This window comes from Fukomys damarensis, unplaced genomic scaffold (genome assembly GCF_012274545.1).
Source record: "Fukomys damarensis isolate Sample0158 unplaced genomic scaffold, DMR_v1.0_HiC HiC_scaffold_19, whole genome shotgun sequence".
Lineage (NCBI taxonomy): Eukaryota > Metazoa > Chordata > Mammalia > Rodentia > Bathyergidae > Fukomys > Fukomys damarensis.
The window spans coordinates 20,470,633-20,490,927 of NW_022900931.1; the positions used below are offsets into that span (position 1 = coordinate 20,470,633).

The 20,295-nt window shown below is 40.4% G+C and overlaps 1 protein-coding gene across 1 annotated transcript in view; it reads right to left on the reverse strand.

Moving 5' to 3' along the window:
* Positions 1-20,295, reverse strand: part of Bcat1 (branched chain amino acid transaminase 1) — a 70,478-nt gene that overhangs the window by 43,202 nt on the left and 6,981 nt on the right. The window contains exons 3-5 of the mRNA XM_010615261.2: positions 19,755-19,955; positions 10,302-10,412; positions 6,531-6,650 (exon numbers count right to left, since the gene is read on the reverse strand). Coding sequence (XP_010613563.1) covers positions 6,531-6,650; positions 10,302-10,412; positions 19,755-19,955 — 432 coding nt within the window. The remainder of the gene's footprint in view (positions 1-6,530; positions 6,651-10,301; positions 10,413-19,754; positions 19,956-20,295) is intronic.

Sequence of the window (20,295 nt, forward strand, 5' to 3'; positions counted from 1 at the left end):
TACAAGATCCCAACAATGAATGTAACTGTACTGTATCCCTAAAATGTACCAATAAACTCAATTAAAGCTGAAAAAAAAAAAAAAGAAAATGAAGAAGTAGAATAGCAGTTCTACTCATACCCCCAAAATAAGATGAATAAATAAACAGCAGTGCATCTAAAATACCTCAACAGAATGATACACAGCAATAAAAAAGTATGAATTCCTTAGGTAAGAGCAACATGAATAAATTTCAAAACCATGCTGAGCAAAACAACCCAAACACCAAAAACTCCATGTTTTACAATTCCATACAAATGAGACTCCGCCAAAAAAAACAAAGCTGTTCTATATAAATAAAAACAGATCAGTAGTAGCCTTCAGAGTGGACACAGGGATGGAGTGACTGAAAAGGGATACAGGGAACTTTCTTGGATCATGGAAAACTTCTCTATCTTGTCTATACTATGCAGCCAAAATATGAATATTTAAATCTGATTATAGAGATTAATATATTTGTTAAATTAATTGAACTATATGTTTAAGGCAGGTATATCTTATACATAAATTATACTTAAATAAAGTGATATTTAAAAAAAAAAAAGAAGCAAAATCCAACAATATGTTGTATAAAAGAAACACACCTAGTGCAAAAAGAAGCCCATAGACTGAAAGTGAAAAGATAGAAAACAATTCTCCATGTGACAGGAGCCCAGAAAAAAAACAGGGGTAGCAATCTTATTTGCAGACAAAGTAAATTTCAAACCAAAACTGATTCTAGTATTATTGATGTAGGACAGTACTGTATCATACCTGTATGAATGTAAAATATCTTGCACCTGCTTTATGATACATAGTAGGGACTGTGCTTTATCAGAGCTACATTTAATGATATTACTCTAGAATGTTCTCTTTACAGATGATGATTAAGATGCTAATAAAATAGAAATTGTCCCAGGTACCACAACAGCAACACAACTTTGCTGTTCTCTGAATATTATTCTTTTCTTTGTTTTTTTGTTTTGTTTTGTTTTTAATGGAATGTGCTGAATGTCTATAATTTTGTTCAGATGACTGCAGAACCTGGAAAAGCTGTTGCTGCCATTGATGTATAACATACTATTATTAGTCTTTTTATATAAATATAAAAAAAATATATATTATATATAAATTGAATTTTGGGAAACTTCAACGGTGCTGCCAATTTTGGAAAAAGTCATCCCAATTTACTGTGTTGAGTTGACATTGTACAGAAATGGACAGCCATATTGATCTAGAAATGTTAATTTATTTTTATTTTTTTCCATGTGTACAGGGGTAACACATCATACTAAATATGTAAGGTCATATCTACGTGGGTTTGATTACAGAAACTAATAAAGTATTCTCTAAATAATGAAAAAAAGAATAAGATAAGACTATAAGAGCAAGAAGCAATTTAAACATGTTCGGTGACCATTTTCATCTCCAGAATTAAGGATTATTTTAATGTTACATCATTGCCTTTTCTCTTTTACTTTCCTTTTTAGTTTTATTTTAGGATTCCCTATTTTTAAAGTTCATATAGAGATTTCTTTAACTGAAATACCAAATAGTTTCTTTGGTGCGAAAACTGTAATAGTACACAGGATCCTAATGAGATAATTAATAATGTGAAATAGGAAGTAAAGGGCTAAAGGTGTAGGGAAAGTGGGAAGGGTGGGGGAAAGGTAATAAGGGAGAGGAAAAAAGTATGAGAAACTGAAAAAATGGAAATAAAGTGTTTGTAAATGGGAGGGGAGGAGGGGGTGAAGGGAGGGCAGGGACAAGGGGAAAAAAAGGAGAATCAAGTCCTATTATGTAAAGGTACAGAATCCCAATGATGAATGTAACTGTACTGTATACCTAGATTGTACCAATAAACTCAATTAAAAAAAAAAAAGAAATCAGCATGAAGATTCCCCAAAAAAGTAAAAATAGAAATTCCATTTGACCCTGCCATTCCCCTTCTGGGCTACTTCCCAAAAGAGTTATTAAAGATATCATATTACAATGAAACATGCATATCCATGTTTATAGCAGCATAGCTCACAAAAGCTGAATCTTGGAAATGGCCTTTACATCTATCAGCAGATGAACGGATAAAGAAAATGTGGTATTTATATACAATGGAAAATATTTGGCCATAAACAAGGATAAATTTTAGTTGTGTAGGAAAATGGATACACCTTGTGACCACAATGCTAAGTGAAATAAATCAGACACAGAAAGTTAAATACTGTATCCCAGGGTTTGTTTTATGTGAGAAACCCAAGGTACAGACAATTTAAATAGCAAAAGAAAAGACAACTGGTAGGAAACAGGTAGATAGAACTTTTGGAGACAGGAAGAGAGGGCGTTAAAAAGAACAAAAGTGAAACATGTATATGTACCAATTCCCCACGATGAATGTATTTATTATGTATTCCAAATATGTACCAATAAAAAAAGCACAGTATGTCTTCCAAAAGTTATGAAATGATTTGGCACTGAAAAGCTAGCACATACAAAGCACAAGAAGAGGAAGAGGTGATTTTTCGCCAAGATGGCATCAAAAGCAGGGAAGGAAGCTTCCATTCCTTCCAAAGCAAAAAGCAAATCAAAGCCTTTAAAGGTCAAGAAGGCAGTGCTGAAAGGCATCCTCCACAGGTGCAAGAGAAAGACAACTGCACGTCACCCACTGTCCAGCAGCCCAACATATTAAGGCTCTGGTGGTCGCCCAGGTGTCCTAGGAAGAGCAGCCCGGGAAAAACAAGGATAACCACTATGCTGTCCTCAACTGCTCCCTGGCCACTGAGCCTGCTGGGAAGATGTAAGGCAGCCGCACTACATCTGCACAGGCTGCCTAGACTGTGAAGAAGCTGTAGGATGCTGCCGTGGCCCAGGTCAGTACCCTGACCAGGCCTGAGGGAGAGGAGGTGTCTGTCCACTGGTTCCTGATTCTGCTTACGGCGTGGCCAATAAAACTGGGATCATCCCAACTGAGTCTAGCTGGCCAATTCTAAATATACATTTTTTTCACCACTTAAAAAAAAAAAAGAAGCAGGACATATATTGGACATAAACAAATATTTATATTAAGTAAATGCAATTCAGTATTTTGAACTGTGACTTGTGATTCCATTCTCTAAGAAGATAAAACCGTGTTAACATATGTTATTGACAATAGACACAATGATAAAAATGCCTATGATAAGCCAGCTGATGGACGGAGAGATTGCAAATTTCCTCAGAACACATACACCTCAAAGAAGTCAGAGGTACATATGACTAATTCATGAATCATCAGGACTAGTGGGGAAAGTATTGTGTTTGACTGCCAATGTTTTCCCATCTCAGTGCAAAAAATAATGTTCTCTTACACCTTACAAGACCCTGTATACACACAGGTACAGTGACATACTTAAAGGCAGATCTGTTATATATGAATATAGAAAGATCTCGAAGGCGTAGAGTACAAGTAGAAAAAAGAAGCCAGTAATACAACTTGTTGCATTACTAGTATTGGTACTTTTATATGTTTCTAAAGGAAGGAAGAGACAGACAGCCCAGAGTTAGCCTTCATCTATGGAAACTTGAGCTATCAGCAGCTAGCATTAATCACAGAGGAAAGAGAGGACCTGCTGACCACGGTGATGGGACAGTGCGGTTTCTACATGAAAAAAACAGAAATGGAGCTCCTAACCTCCCAGAGTTCACGTCCACATAGAGTTCACTGAGGTGGAATAAGAGAACTTGAAAAACACAGGAATGACTGTGGAGTAAGGATTTCTTTCAAACACATAAATATCACCCAACATCACACATTTATACAGAAATGAAGTGGTTCTGGTTATAGGGACACTGGTAGTCAAGTGCCACAGGCAAGACAGACAAAGCAAAGCCACATAAACGTGCTTCCCAGTCAAAGGAGCTAAACCACACTGGGAAGTCCTTTGTGATGCATAATCTGACAAAGCATTTATTTCCAGAATATACAAAGACTCAAAAAATTAGGACAAACCAATTTTCTAAAAAGCAAGGCTTGAGGGCCAGGGATTTCAGCTCAGTGGCACTGTGCCTGCCTGGTAAGCACAAGGTCTTGAGTTCAATCCCCAGTACCAAAAAAAAAAAAAAAAAAAAAAAAAAAAAAAAAAAAAAAGAAAAAGAAAGAAAAGAAAAGAGAGAGAGAAAAAAAGCAAAGCTTCAAAGGGCACTTCACATTGGTATAAATCTGTCAAGTATACTCCACAGTAGAAAGCTGGTAGCTCAGAGAAGGAACAGAAATAGAGACGAAAGTATACACATGAGAACAAGATAGAAAAGAACCTAGTGGCCCATCCAAATCTCGTTTCCACCCTAGTCACTGTTACCACCCCAATTCGTTTCAGCACTGACCTCCATCTGCCAATACACACACTCAGGGCTTTGTACAGTGAAGGGCCGGCCGACTGCTCACCAGACTGTGAGCTTCAGCAGAGCAGAGAGGTGGAGTTTGCACCGTGCTTTATCCCTAGACCAAGCACAAGGGCCAACACACAAGAGGCCACAGCATGGAGGCCTGGAGCTCTTCACCTCTTTGGGTCTCCATGTCCTTGTTCCTAAAATAAAATAGTGGCACCTACTCTAGAGTTGTCCAAGTGCACAGAAGCACCACGTGCATAGCTGACACTTACCACAGCTTTGTAATGACAGCTGATGGTGATGACAACAGAGCCCAGGACCATGACATAGAAAGAACCAAGCTTCCCTGAAAAGCAGCAGTACTGTCTTGGAGGGAAAACAAGATGGACCTCTTGCTGGCCAGTAATTAACTCTTATAAGTTGTTCTTTGAAGCATTTTAGGAAATAGCAGGGAATAGAAATCCCACTAAGGAAATTGGGGAAAAAATCCAGAAGTTGGGAGTGGAAAACTATACAGCAGTGAAATGTGATGCTAGATAGAAATGAGAAGCAGGTCTGACAGAAAAAGGGAAAAAATGAGACTGGCAGGACACTGTTTATATAAGATTACAAGCACACAAGGTGGAAGGAAATAACTCAGAACACATACCAACGAAAATAATATTCACTTAGTGCACAAGAATATATTTTAATGGGGGAAGAGGAAGTGAACGTGGTGAATGAAGTTAAAAGGAAATTTGTAAAAAACCAGGGCAATGAAGTGAGACCTCATCTCTTAAAAAGGAAAGAAAAAGACAAATCTTGTCAAGAGATTCAGAGAAAATAATCGACAAATTCTAGCATCCATTCATGATGAAAACTTTCAACCAACTAGGAATACGATTATTTCAGACCGGAAGTGTCTTTGAGAAGTGGTGTTTTGAGATTAGAAACTTTGTACAGTTAGTAACAATTTCTTTAGAAATTGATTCTTCCAATTTTTAACTTTCCAAGTTAAAAAATATTAAAGATTCGGTAATATTAAAATGTCAAAAGTTAAGGAAGTGGATCACTTTTTTTTTTTTTTTTTTTTTTTTTTTTTGGTACCAGGGATCAAACTCAGGTCCTTGTGCTTGCAAGGCAGCAGTGGTCCACTGAGCTAAATCCCAGGCCCAGTAAATCACTTTTTAAAATTACCTCAAAACTTCTAATTTATTAGAAAGGATGCTAGTCATGAAATTCATTATCTAGACGCTTAGCCGTCTTACAAAAGGCATCCAAGGATGCCAAAGGACCCTTTAGGTATTTATTCTGTGGGTGTATATAATTCCTTACTTTTCATACAGCCTAGGAGACAATCTGGTAACTATACTAACAGAGGACAGAACAGCTAGACCATGGCAAAAGAGCTCTGTCTGTTTCTCCTCACTCCTGGAAGTGTCCATGGGACCCACTCCTTTTATCTGCCATCCTCATTCATCTCCTCCTATCACCTAACCCACAGTTTCACCCACTTTTCATGGGGACACAGCGCCCTGGTACACACAGAGACCACAAAACAATTCTCTGGAAACTTACCTGCCCAAATACCCCTGTCCACTCTGGACATGCCCCAGCCCAGACTTTCTGCAAGGCGTACGATCAAGGGACTGTGGCCAATCAGTGTTCACACTGGCCACTGTAGCTCCTAAGGTCCTTCCCCGGCACCCCATTTTGAACTCCACTCTCAGCATTTTCTACTTTGAAGAGAACACCTTTTACCAAGAAAACCCAAGACTTCAGGAAAATGAAAAATAAAAATGAGCAGCTCTCCCTCGCCAGCTAACCCAGGATGGGAGGCATTAAAAGTGTTAAATAATGATTTGTCTTGGGCAGGGAAGGCAAACAGCGCAGCTCCTTTTACATTCACGTCCTCATCTGTGGCTCTTTTAGTACTAAAATGGCAGCACTGAGTAACTGTGACAGAAAACGTATGAACGCCCAACATCTAAAATACTATCTGGCTCTTCACAGAAAATGTTTACTACCCTCGGTCCTAACAACTAGGAGGAAGAAGTCATTAGCATGCTACTAGAAGGGGGAAACAACTTCAAACTACACATCCAAGTCTCAAGTAAGAACAATGTGAACCCACCCATAAAAATACCCTCAAACAGGGAATCAGTTTGTACCTCAGTTCCGATGAATGCGGGACGAATGTAGAGACTAGCATCAGTGGAATAGGGGACCCATTCTTTATCCAAAGACACAAGCTGCTGGATACACTGTAGAAGCTCTTCCTTATCAAAAGCCTGAAAGAATGAAAATTTAGTGACCGATGGATTTTTTTTCCCTCAAAATGTCAGTAAGAAGTGATCCTTGTAGAGGCTCCTAAAAGGCATGGGGGGGGCATATTTTCAAGACAGCTTAACTGTGTTTTGACAGATTACAGTCTAATTTGCCCCAAATAAACATAATTTTGTTTTCATATATATAAAATGCTATTTTCCCTTGCCTTAAAATGGCTGCTACATAAAATAGCAGCCTCCTCCTTCCCATAATGCTCTGCACCATAAGATGATGGCTGCCACATGGAACAACAGCCTCCTTCCCACAACGCGATGTTAAAATATGGCTTCTCCCAACAAAGGACAGTCTTCTTCCCAACATGCCCCTCTTCCCACCAAGAAAGGTAACCTTATACTTGCTACCTCCTAGCAAGTACTGACATCACAAGCCCCTCCTAGGGATGTCACAGCTCCTCCTTCAATCCCTTAACAGTACCTCACTCAACTCCACCCCAGCTCAGGCTAACCCCACCCCAGTCCTATAAAAGCAGCTCCCTGTTCTGCCATGTTGCTTATCTCTCCTTTGTTCTGAGACAGCCCAGCAGATCCTCCCCATAATAAAGGCTTGTTATTGTTATGGTCCTGGTCTGGTCCTGGTTTTCAGCTCTTTTTACCTGGGATACATATGTATGTATATGTATACATGTATATATTTTAATGTGTACATTAAAATAAAAAGTACAGCCCTCCCCAAATTATGGTAGTTAGAACTACCCATGCAGGAAAGAAATTAGATCCCTAGCTCTTACCATACCCATAAATCAATTTTACACTTAAATGTGACAAAATACTACTAAGACTTTTATTACAACATACAGAATATCTATGGCCTTAAGATAGGAAAAGATTTTTAAGTAGGACATGTAAAATACAAATCATGAAAAAGGGGGAAAGGGAGAAAATCTGCCTGAAGTATAATGACTTTTGTTCTTCACAAGATGTAAAAGCAACAAGCTGGATGAAGATACTGGTAACATATAAAGGATGTAGCTTATGGAGGGCATTGTAAAAAGAGCGTGACATGAGCACAGCCATATTGACCTGTGATTCACCCAAGCAGTGTGGACGTGCCATCGCCCATAGCAACGGGCTAGTTCAACTGGTGGTCTGATCTGTTGCCTAGCAACTGTAACGGTTGGTTTCCTTCTGGAATGTGTGGGCGGTACTCTCGCTTTTATACTCTTGCAGGGGGAGAGTATAAAAGGAAGAGGTTCTGTAATAAAGCAAGCAAGGAACTTGAGAAGAAAAGTGCCTCCCGTCTCTCTGTCCTCGTCCTTTCAGGTTTAGGACCTGCTGGCAGGATCCTGACGTCGTGGCTCACGACAGTAGCTAGTATATTTTAAAATATCCTGAATGTCAGATAACTCAAAGGAAAATTGGCAAAAAGCAGTTTATTTCTAAGGAGGTTTTTTAAAGGGCTTTCATATCACAGGCAGGTGATAGTTTGTAAAATTATTCAAGTAGTTTCCATTCAGTTGCAGGGCACAGACATGCTTTTAGCAATAGTAGAAATGTGTTGCAGGGCAGGGTGTATAGCTCAGTGGTGCCACTGCCTGCCTCACAAATGCTAGGACCCAAGTTCAATCCCTAGTACCAAAAAAAAAAAGAAAAAGAAGAAATGTGTCACAAATAAGTTGAATGAAACTTACGACACCAGGATTTGCCTGTGAAACACTAACCTGTACCGGGAATCACAGTACAGTCATGTTACAGAAGCTGTGGCTGCAGGGATGTAGGTGAGCCCTGCCTGTTATCACTTGCTCAAGTCTCTGGTACAGCTGCCTACAGATACAATTTAGTGAATTTAGTGAAAGAAGAATTCACGGCATCAGAAAGGCCGAGATCCAGTTTCTTGCCCAATGTCTTTAATAATGTGTGACCCGGGTAAGCCATCTGCCCCCAGTCTGAGTTTAAGCTTTCTCTTCTGTAAAAGGCACTACGAGACGGTGGCTCACACATGCGATTAAATAGATAAGGAGAAGCTGCACCACATAGCTCATGGCAGAGCTGATGTCCCATACATGTAACTTCCCATCCTTCAGGTCCAACTTTAAAACTTTCCCTAACTATCCTCCGGGAATGGCAAGGAGAGGCGGACAAGGACCTCATCCAGCGAATACAGTTTAATTTTCTTCTGGTGCTTCAGTAAGGCTCTTGGAGGGGGTCAGTGAAGCCTGTGTTAGAGGAGCGGGGAGAGGAAGGAAAAGCCTGGCCGAAAGGATGCTCTGAGTTCACTTTCTTCACCTCAGGCTAAGCAATGGAAGGTGAGCCACACAGAGTTTTGTAAGAGAAGGAACAGACTTCTCTCAGCTCAGAAACCAACTCAGCCACCTCTGGGGAGGCAGGCGATGTGAGTCACCTCCTACTGAGATGTGGCTTTTAGCATCTGACTCTCATCCATTTTATAATGAATTCTGCTCGAAGAGGTTATAGGCAGGATCCAATGGCTGTTTAAAAAAAACACTTTAAACATTCTTTTATCCCCCTCCAAAACAAAGCTTGGGATAATAGTTATTATTTTATTGAGTATTCACTGGTGGCCAAAGCAATTAGGCAAAATATCCCCAAAATACTCATGCCACACACATTTTCCATTTTTAGTATCATAATTTCATGTGGCCTTTAAATTTTATGTAGTTCAACACATATATTTCTTCCTCGTCTTTTTATCTCTCACCAGACTCTAATAAACAAGCAAATACTGTGGAATTGCCAAACAGTACTGGTTATTCCCTTGTATATTACTTTACTGAAGTGAATCAGAAATAACTTCAATGTTCATATAGTCCGTACTGAATATGGATCTAATTATTTGGAAATCTTTTCTTTTTTTTTGCTTTGTTTTATCAACACTGGGCTGCTGAATCCAGGGCCTTTGCACTGAGCTATTTCCCAGCCCTTTTGTTTACTTTTCATTTTGAGATAGGGTCTCACCAATGTGCCTAGGCTGGGGTCAGACTTGAGAGCCGCGTACCTCACCCTGCCAGAGTGCTGAGATTACAGCACCCAGCTTGGAAATGATTTCTTGAAGAGATAATGATTTCTGTGAGAAAATGTCACAGCCGATAAGAGCTTAAGGTGACGTGGTGACTAAAAACAATCCTAGTGGGATCCTGAGACATCCAAGAGACACTGGGTAAAAGCTAAGAAAATCTGAATAAATTATTGTCTTTAATTAACAACAATACAATATCGATAATGGTTTATTGTGAAAAATGTACCATATCGAGTAAAATGTGACTAATAGGGAAACAGGGTAGAGTCATGGAAATTCTATTACCAGTAAGTATGCTATAAATTGTAAATTATTGTAGTTGTAAAAATGTGCATTTTATTTTTTTTTAATTTATTATCTAATTTTTTTGGTTTTTTGAGACAGGGTCTCTCTTCGTAGTTGAGACTGACCTGGAACTCACTATGTAGCCCAGGTTGGTCTTGAACTCACAGTGATCCTCCTGCCTCAGGTTCCCGAGTGCTGGGATTACAGGCGTGCGCCTCCACACCCAGCTGTACATTTTAGAAAAAACAAAAACAAACCGATTTCTTTAGTGGCAAACTCAGAACGACCCATGAAATTAAAAGAAACACACAAAAAAAATCCCTAAATTTACCTACCGGCAAAGTTATTCTCATAGCTGATCGATACATTCTGTCCATGTTGAGTTCTGGCCGGAACAGCCGAATTTTATTATCATGCCCTCGATATGCCTTCAAACCTTCAAACAACTGAAGATTTAAAAAGAAAGAAATCTTACTAAATGAAAACAACCCCTCTGATCCAAAGGCTGAGGCTTTTGTGTTGTTCATCTCATTTGTCCTAAGCACTGACCTCAACCTGCGAGGATTCAATCAGATGACAGAAAGGTTACGATAGCTGGGGAAAAGAAGCCCTTTTGTCGCCACGATGTGGTGGGAATCTAAGATTCTCATTTGCTTGCGAAAGCCGCACGGCTAAGGAACACACTGAAGAGGGCCATGGAGAGAAAACACTGCTACTTACAGAACCGGGTCAACTGTCCAGACAACAGAGGTTAAAAACCAGAGGCTCGGCGGCACCCTGCCCCTCAGAGACAGCCACGGATCTTTTCATTTGAATGGGTTCATCCACAGTCTACGCCAGTGATGGCGAAGCTTTTCAATAATACAACTGTCCACTGCGGCACACGTGCCACAGCTTCACCGCGACTGGTCTAGAAAGAACTAGAATGTCCTCCAAAATTCTCGCTTTCAGAGTTGCGACTTTTCAAAAGCAACTGGATTACAAAGGCGCCCCCCATGCGTGGGCGGACTGACTTCACCGAGGAGGTGGTGGCCTGGGTGGGAGAGGTGTGTCCCTGAGAACACAATCTCCCTCTCCAGCTCCTCCATTCTCTACGGTAGCTAGGAGGTGAGCAGCTTTTCCTCTGCTGCTGCCTCTGCACCACCAGGCTGTTTCTGGAGCCAGCCAACCATGGACAAATCCCCAAAACTCTGAGCAAATAAAACTGCTCTCCCCTTAAGTAGTGAGTGTTGGATGGTGTGTCTCAGTGACAAGAAAGCTAACCAACATAGCAGTAAATAATCTATGTGCCCCAGATCTGGTTCAATCCAAATCATAAAACAAGGCAGCAGAAGGGCATACTAGGTTCGGACTCTACAATCTTCTGTGAAGTGCTGGACCACACAAATGACTGGACGGGGATGTGAAAGGATTGTGAATTATATGTACTGATATACACAGAGAAAAGAGAAAAACTATTATTTTTAGTGGGAAATTTTAACACAAACTCTCAGTAATTGAGAGAACAAAAGAATGAGAAACTAGATTCATTCATAGGAAAATGGATACATATTGAGGATATACTCCTAAGTGAAATAAATAAGTCACACCTGTGTAAATACCGAAACGTTTCTCTGGTGTGAATAAACTGTAATAGTACATAAGATCCTAATGAGATAATCGACAATGTGAAATAGGAAGAAAGGGGCTAAAGGTGTAGGGAAAGTTTTGTAAAGGGGGAGGGAGGGGGGGGTGAAGGGAGGGCAGGGACAAGGGGAAAAAATGAGAACCAAGACCTGTCATGTAAAGGCACAGGATCCCAATAATGAATGTAACTGTACTGTAACCCTAAAATGCACCAATAAACTCAACGAGGGAAAAAAAAAAAAAGCTCAGTAAAGACAGAAGACTGGAACGGTGAGAACAGACCTGACGGCCAGGTAGCACCCTCTGCTTTCCACTTGCGGAACACACGTTCTTTTCGCAGGCTTTCCAAACACAAGAGAAGCCAGAAATCAATATCCAAGTATAACTAGGAAATATCTACGCTTTGAAAACAAGAAACTCATTTCTAAACAAACCACCGGTCAAAGAAGAAACATAATGGAAATTCAAAAATAAGTTGAACAGATAGTGAAAAGTAATGTCTTTAGATAATTAAAAGTCTTTAATCACAAAAGAAAAAAGAAATATGAATCATGTACCATTAAAAAGCATAAAATTAAACCTTGTATTTCAAATACAAATATATTATTAATTCATTAATATAATCAGGCTAAAGCTTCAGTTAAAAGAAAGGCTGTCAGGGCTGGCGATTTAGCTAAGTGGCACTGTGCCTGCCTTACAAGCACAAGGTCCTCAGTTCGATCCTCAGTACTGAGAGGAAAAAAAAAACAGCTATCAGATTGGACTCAGCAGGTAACATCTAAAACAAAAAGATATTGTCATTCAAATACTTTCTAAAATAAAGCCGGTAAAGTTATACTAATAAATGTAAAACAAAAGACTGTAAGACATGCATTACTTAAACATAAAGAAAGTAACTTGATACGGTTACATTTATTTCAATTTCAAAATTGTACACATTTCCAATGGCCTCTTGTCAGAAAGACTAAAAATAACAAGTGTTGGCAAGGATGTGGAGAACACACACTCACATGCACTGTGTTCTTGGAAATGTAAATTAACAGTCATTATGGAAAATAATACAGAAATGTCTCAAGAAATTAAAACAAATGGAGTACTACTCAGCCATAAAGAATGAGAAACTAGAGACATTTATAGCTAAATGGATGCACACTGAGGCTACACTCTTAAGTGAAATAAATAGGACACACTTCAGTACCGAATAGTTTCTCTAATGTGAAAAACAAATTGTAAATAAGGTTGAAATGGTGTAATTGATAGTGTGAAATAGGAAGAAAATAGCTAAAGGGGAAGTGGGAGGGGGAAGGGGAAGGGAAATAAGGGAAAAGAAAAAAATGTGAAAAAAGGAAAAAATGGAAAACAAAGTCTTTGTAAATAGGGAAGGGTGAAGTGGGTGAAGGGAGGGCAGGGGGGTTTGGTGATAAAATAAGAACCAAGACCTGTCATGTAAAGGTACAAGATCCCAATGATCAATGTAACTGTACTGTTTGCTTTAAATGTACTAATAAGCTTAACGGGGGGAAAAAAAAAAAACAAAACTGAACCACCATATGACCTAAGAGCCCATCTATGGAGCAGCTATCCAAAAGACACGCATAAGTACCTGAAACAGCACTATCACAAGAGCCACAACACAGAATCAAGCTGAATGCCTAGCGCCAGATGAATGAATAAAGAAAATACGGTGTATATACAATGGATTCCATTAAGCTTTAAAAAAGGAGGCAATTAACTGTATTGTATACCTAGAATGTACCAAAAAACTCAATAAAAGGGAAAAAAAAAGGCAATTCTGCCATTTGGACAACACGGACGTACCTGAAGTTGGTTTAACCTACAAATACCAATGTGATCCATTACATTAACAACTTAGGTGGAAAAAAAAAGATATGATCATCTCATCAAATGCAGGAAATGATGGTAAAATTGAATATTCAGTCATGATTGTTAAGTTTCCTAGGTAATGGTGGGGATTTAGCTCAGTGGTTCTGCCACCTGCCTCACAAGCACAAGGTCCCAAGTTCGATTCTTGGTATCCCCCCCGCCAAAACAAAAAAAAAAAACAAACAAAAACTTTACTCAGTTTCCTAGGTAACTAAGGACAGAGAGATTGAGAACTTTCTTAAAGTTACAAATGAAATCTACAATACATTCTGAGCAAATATTATGAACAGTAAAATGTAAAACACTTTCCTTTTCACACTAGTAACATTAAAAGTTGCCTGCTGCAACCACTTTACCTGAGTACCGTACATTTGGTAGAAGGCAATTTTGAAATAAAAACAGGTTTGGAAGAGACAAAATAAAACTGCCTTAGAGCATGAAACAGATGATATGAATAAATATGCAGAAAATCCAGAAAACCTGACAGATAATGTTTTGAATTTACTTACTTAGGCAAGGGGTCACATGCCAAATTATATTACTATGTTGGGGCAGCAGTTAAAAACAGTAAAAACAAGTGCAAGGTCCCAAGATCGATCCCCGGACCCCCCGCCAAAAAAAACCCAACCAAAACAAAAGCAAAAAATAAAAACACTATTTTAAATAGAATCGTAAGTTAGGAATACTTAGGAAGAGGGAAATCTAACCAAAGATAATGAAAGGCAGATGTGATGGTGAATGCCTGTAACCTCTACTACTCGGGGCTGAGGCAGGAGGGTTGCAACCTCAAGGCCAGCATGGACAACTTCGCAAGATCCTGTCTCAAATGAAATACAAAGACAAAAAGAGGGGCCGGGGATTTAGCTGAGTGGTTTCGCTCCCTGCCTCGCAAGTGCAAGGACCTGAGTTCGAACCCTGGTACCCCCCCACCTCAAGACAAAAAGGAGATGGGATATATATAGGTCAGTGATAAGAGTTATCCTGAGTTCAATCCCCAGTACCACCAGAGGGGGGAATGTTTGAAACACATAATTGACAGAGGATCCATATTCAAAATATTACACGAAAATGTGCTCAACCTCTTCAGAGAAGAAATGTCACAAAGAGATAACTGTGCCGGAAAAAAATTTAAATCTTTCTATATTAAGATGACAAAGATATGGGATGAGAGAAACACTTATTCTGGTGAGTATAACAATTGGTAAAACCAACTATGGGAAAAAGTTTTTGCTTTTCTTTTAAAACTCAAGCTATGGCTGAAGGCTTAGCTCAGTGGTGCCGCCGCCCGCCTTGCAAGCCCAAGGTCCTGAGTTCAATCCCTGGTACCATAAATAAATAAATAAATAAATAAATAAATAAATAAATACCCAAGCTATATCTGAGAACCAGCAGTATCATTCTTAAGCATGTACTTAGGCAGCAAGCCTCAAATTTTCAGTCTTAGGAAACCTTTAAAAATTATGAAGCCCCCTCCAAAAATTATGAAGCTCTCGAAGAGCTTTTATTCATGTAATTCTAACGTTTTTTATTTATTATTTACAACAATGAACCATGACACGTCAACCTGTTTCGATGAAAAGTATCTTTTCCAAACCATTTGGTGATATATCTGGCACTGTTTCAAATCATTTCAAATCTTTAAAGTTTGGCTACAGAAGACAAATGGATTCTCCAACCTGCTTCTGCATTTACTCTCGCGCAGGATGTTTCTTTGTTTGTGGTATGTAAAGAAAATCTCACCTTCTACAAACTTAAAGTTGAGAAAGGAGGAAGTCTTTCTTCCCTTCTGCCCCTCTTCTTTTCCTCCTTCCTTCCTTCCTCCCCACCTCCTTTTTTCCTTTGTGGTATTGGGGACTGAACCCAGGGCTACATTCCTAGTCCTTTTCTTACTTTGAGGAGAGTCGCTCAATTGCCGTGCTGGGCTTGAATTTGCAACCCTCCTGCCTCAGTCTCCCAGAGTGCTGGAATTATAGGCCTGAGCCACCATGCCCAGCTAGAGAAAGGTATCTCTGATAGCTTTTTCAGATAGTCTTGGATAATCTTCATTGACAACACTTCAAAGCTGGTAAGTGGTGGTTACGTAAATAACTGCACTGTAGAATCTGACCAACGCAGGTTCCAGACTCTGTTAATTTACCAAGTCCACTGGCCTGTTAAGAGAAGTGGAACGAGGAGGAGGGATGTATAATACGGATGTCTTCCAAGGGACTGGACATTGCAGACTGGCTAGCGATTCTGGAGTCTGTGGAACAGGCAGCCAAGAAGGGAAGCTGGGAGGCAGGCTAGACACCTCCAGCCCAAGCAGCAGCGTATGTACACTCAGCAGGCCAAGGAAGAGAGGCAAAGGGAGTGCAGCTGCAAGTCTTTCCTCAGGGAATGCTCAAGGTTGGATGCACAAGGAGCAAACACTCTGGATCACCTTTAAATTAAATGACTAGGGCTAGGCATGGCACAACTGTAATACCAGTGCTCTGGGAAGCTGAGGCAGGAGGATTGCAAATTCTCCAGCAAGCCCACACTGGATAACTTAGTGAGTGAGACCCTCAAAATAAAAAAACAAAAGGGCTGGGGATGTAGCTCAGGGCAATGGCCCTACGTTCAATTCCTAGAACTGAAAAAAACAATTATCTGAGTAAGGTGCTTAACCACATGTGCACACACAGATAGAGAACATCCTTGTGGCCCATTCTTATCAGGAGACTAAAAATAAAAGCCCGGGGACTAATTCACAGTAGCCAGATTGACGCATCCAAATGCAATCCTAGTCAATCTTGCCTTCTGAATGGCTAACTTTATCCATGCAAAAACTTGGCAAGCGATGGTCATTTGGTTGAGTTACGCAGAGCTTCTGAATTTGAACACCTTTTTAGGCTATTAATATCACCACCAATATAATAAAGCTTTTGGAGTGTTCAAAGTGTCTGTGCTCACAAAAAATTCCAAAATCCTAGTTTTCATTTAAGGAAGAATTTTATCATCGGTAAGAAATTCCTGTCTTTTATTTCACTTTAAGCAATTGGTTCATTTCATTTCATTTGGAAGAAAACATCTGCCAAACGCCTAAAACTGAATAATTATACTTTGTGCTTTCATGTAAAAATGGTACTAGAAAAAAGAAGCAATTAGTTGCTCTTAAAATCTCAAGACAAGCACACAATCAGCTTTCCCTATGCAATCACAGTACGCTAGTATAGGGAAGTACTTACGAGGGGGCTGATAGATACAAAGACCAACTAGTAACGGCTGGAATGTGAATGCTACTCAGTGCAATCGTCAGCACAATGAAACAGAACACTCAAGTCTGACAACTGCTGTTACCATGGAGGAGTTGTAACCTAGAGTACTTTTTGCAAGGGTCTCAGGAGAACCTAGCGGTCTGCGGACGATACTGTGAGAACTCCCGACTTGGAGAAAACTACCACTGCAGGATGCACGGATGTGCTAGCTATACCTCGAGACCAGGGAACCACGGCCTCTACCCTGAGCCCCACATTCTCAAGGGCCCTCACTCTTGCTTTGCTCCAGCTGTGACCCCCTCAGGGCAAACGTAAAGAGCCCAGGGGACATGCCCGCTGGACCCTGAGGTCCTTCCTCAACAAGGCTCCATAGCTCCCCAGGCCCTCCTGCCCAATCGGCCTGGATCCTGGCTTTTGGACTTGCACAGCCTTAGGTTAATGCAACAGCAGACACTACCACTGATGTGCTCCATTCCTAAATCCAAGGGATGGCTCGGGGTCATGGCCACACAGGTGGTGCAGGTTCCCATACATGTGTGTGTGGTGCCACCGGTGGTGTCAGTCAGAGCCAGGACCGGAAGGGACAAAGAAGCTGGAACAGGAAGTCTGGGTTTGCACTTCTGCCCCAGGCCCCACAAAATGTTAGGTTTGGTTTTGTCTGAATAGATCTTATGGAATTATGGAGTTCAAATTTTAAGGATGTGTGTACACGTACACAACATATAATAACTAGCACAAAGTTCAAAAGGAAGCAACATAGTATTAGAGATCCATATACTTTGTAAAGAAAAGCCACTAATGGTTACCAGAAGATTCTGGGTTTGTGATCAGGAGGGAACTCATGAGGGCTTCTGTAACACTGGACTATTCTGTTTTTATACCTAGACGGTAAGTGTATGAGTATTCATTTATTAGCTTTCATTACAGAATACAAGTGTGTCTTATCCCCTTCTTAAATTATGCTTTGATTCCCTAATCTTTACTTCAACCTGAAATGAAGTGCCTAATTTCACCTTTTTATTTCCTTTTATGTGTCCGACTTGCAGTTCACATGTCTCTTCACCATTTGAAATCTTTATACATTCATCTATTAATAAATACTTTTATATGTCAACCAAAACCACTTGTAGTTATAGCTCTCAAAGTAAAACAGCTTCCAAAACCCATAGTTCTGGTGGGGAGCGGAAAAACATGTTCAAGAGTAACACTTAAAATTGCCTTTGATTTTAAAAAATACAGCTGTTACCGAACTTAGAAGTCAGGTTAGCATCTGATAATGTGATATCTCCTGTGTTATCATAAGAGAAAGAATCAAACTTACAACATACATGAGAAAATGCTTCGACCACAATATTGGAGAAAAAAGTTCTTTGAAATAAAAATACCTAACCTAAATTTTTTGTGGAGGTTTTAAAAAATGCCTAGGAAAGAAACACAATTCAATGGAAGCAAGGTCATGGCTGGTTTTCTTACCATCTTGGGTGGGGACCTTGTCCCTGGATCTCAAGACTTACCAGAAAGCAGAAACTGAGTGGGTGGGGTGAGACTAACGCAAGCTGATTGGGAACCAGGGCCCCATGCTGACCATATCACCACATATCTTCTTTCAAATTTAAAAGCAATTTCACCTGTTTTTTCATCCCCTGGTACTGGGAATTGAACTCAGGACCTTGCACTTGCCAGGCAGGCGAGGCGGCACTGAGCTGCATCCCCGGCCCCTCATTTGCTCATTATACCCTGGGACATGGCAAGGGTTTGGCACAAAGGATGAAAGAATGTCTTCAAGTTGATACAGTTAAGAGAAAGTGCTAGGGATGGAACTTAGGAATCCTAAATGTAATGTTTTGTGGATACATGCAGGTGGCAAATATTTCCAGAATGACTTGGATTTGTACTTCCGGACATGTTAACTACATAAGCCTCCCGGTAACTGTAGCATTCACATGTAGGGTTGTGAGGCGGGGACTAGGAGCTCATCGGAATCCCTGTGCAACACTCACTGCTCCCTACTTTGAGGCAAAACACAACTTATTTCTGAGCCAGCTTCTCCACCAGATGATCCATCCGCCTGTGCCAGGAGGATCTGAGCTAACAGCGGGGCTCTCTCTGTGTACCAGACATGGCTGCGTGCTGGAATGAACTGTTTTGTACACAAGGACACTATCATGTAGGTATCATCATACTTCAGTGTTACAGATTAAAAAAAACTTCAAGCACAAGTGAGTAAATTTCCCAAGTCACGGAGCTCCCAAGGCAACAACCACGGAGACTAGGAGTCCACAAAGTCTGACTCCGGGCCCTGACTGGTTAATGTGTACTCACTTAAGAAAAGTAAACAAAGGGCTCTACATAAGGCACCCAAAATAGGACACAATGCAGGCATCCAATTAACAACAGTTATTTTATCATTATAGCTCTTGACATTTTACTATCACTATCGACAGTCTCTTGCTCTGTAGACCACTGTGAATTTTCAGAACAATTAATATTCTAGGAAAGATGTCCAGGCATATTAAAAGGGAAATAAAATAAAACTCGGGGTCAAGGGAATGGGAGTATACTGTGTATCTGTTTTACTATTATCCTAAAGAACCGAAGAAGAAATTCTCGGAACAATTTTATGCTTCTAATGAATGTAACTCATGCCCGAAGCGCATTTATTACACATCTGTGAATGTGCATAACATGTTACTGCTGCTCGTAAAAACGTGCACTTAAGATTAAAACTTAATCATGCTTGGGTATTCAATGACCCTTTCTCAATCATCAGAAGACCTGAAAAGGGGGGAACGGAAGGATAGCGCCAACCGGATGGGCTAATTTTCCTACCAACCGTCCTTGGTGGTTGCTCCCCATGATTTTCTTACTGACATCCCAGAAACTTTCAAGATTACCTGAAAAATTACTTCTTAAGACATCATCTGGCGAACCGTCCACAGGGGTTTATGACTTTCTCTAGGGACCACGACAGGGCGAGGGTAGGGGAGCTCGGGGGCCCACAGGGAGGTCAGCACGTCGCCGTCATTAACCCCTCATACTTACCTCCACGGAATAGTGCAGGGCGGATGACGCAGGGTGCAGTGACAGATTCTGAAAGGGCTTGATGTGAGGTTGCTCCCATCCGAACTCGGAGGACCACTCCACCACCAACATGTGATCCGTAAACACGGTTCCAAAAACCAGATTATTCGGATCTGGTTTAGCCTTAAAAATGGTGGCTGGTGTGATTCTTAGATCTTTAGCCTGCGAAAGAAAAATCGGCACCATTAAAGAAAAGGAACTGAATATCCACAGGTTAGAAAACAGGTGGGGGGGGGGCGTCACCTGACTTCTAATTATTATTATTATTATTTTTTGGTTCCGGGGATCAAACTCAGGTCCTTCTGCTTATGAGGCAGGTGGTGGAACCACTGAGCTAAATCCCTGGCCCGGGCTTGAGGTTTTATGTGAAAAATATTTTTTTTCACTTGACTTTTAAATGTTGGCAACTAACATGGAAACTTCACAACGTGTGCGCTAAGTGAAATAAATGTGTTGAAAGGCACGTGTTCCTGCTACCTTACCTCTCTCTCTCTCTCTCTCT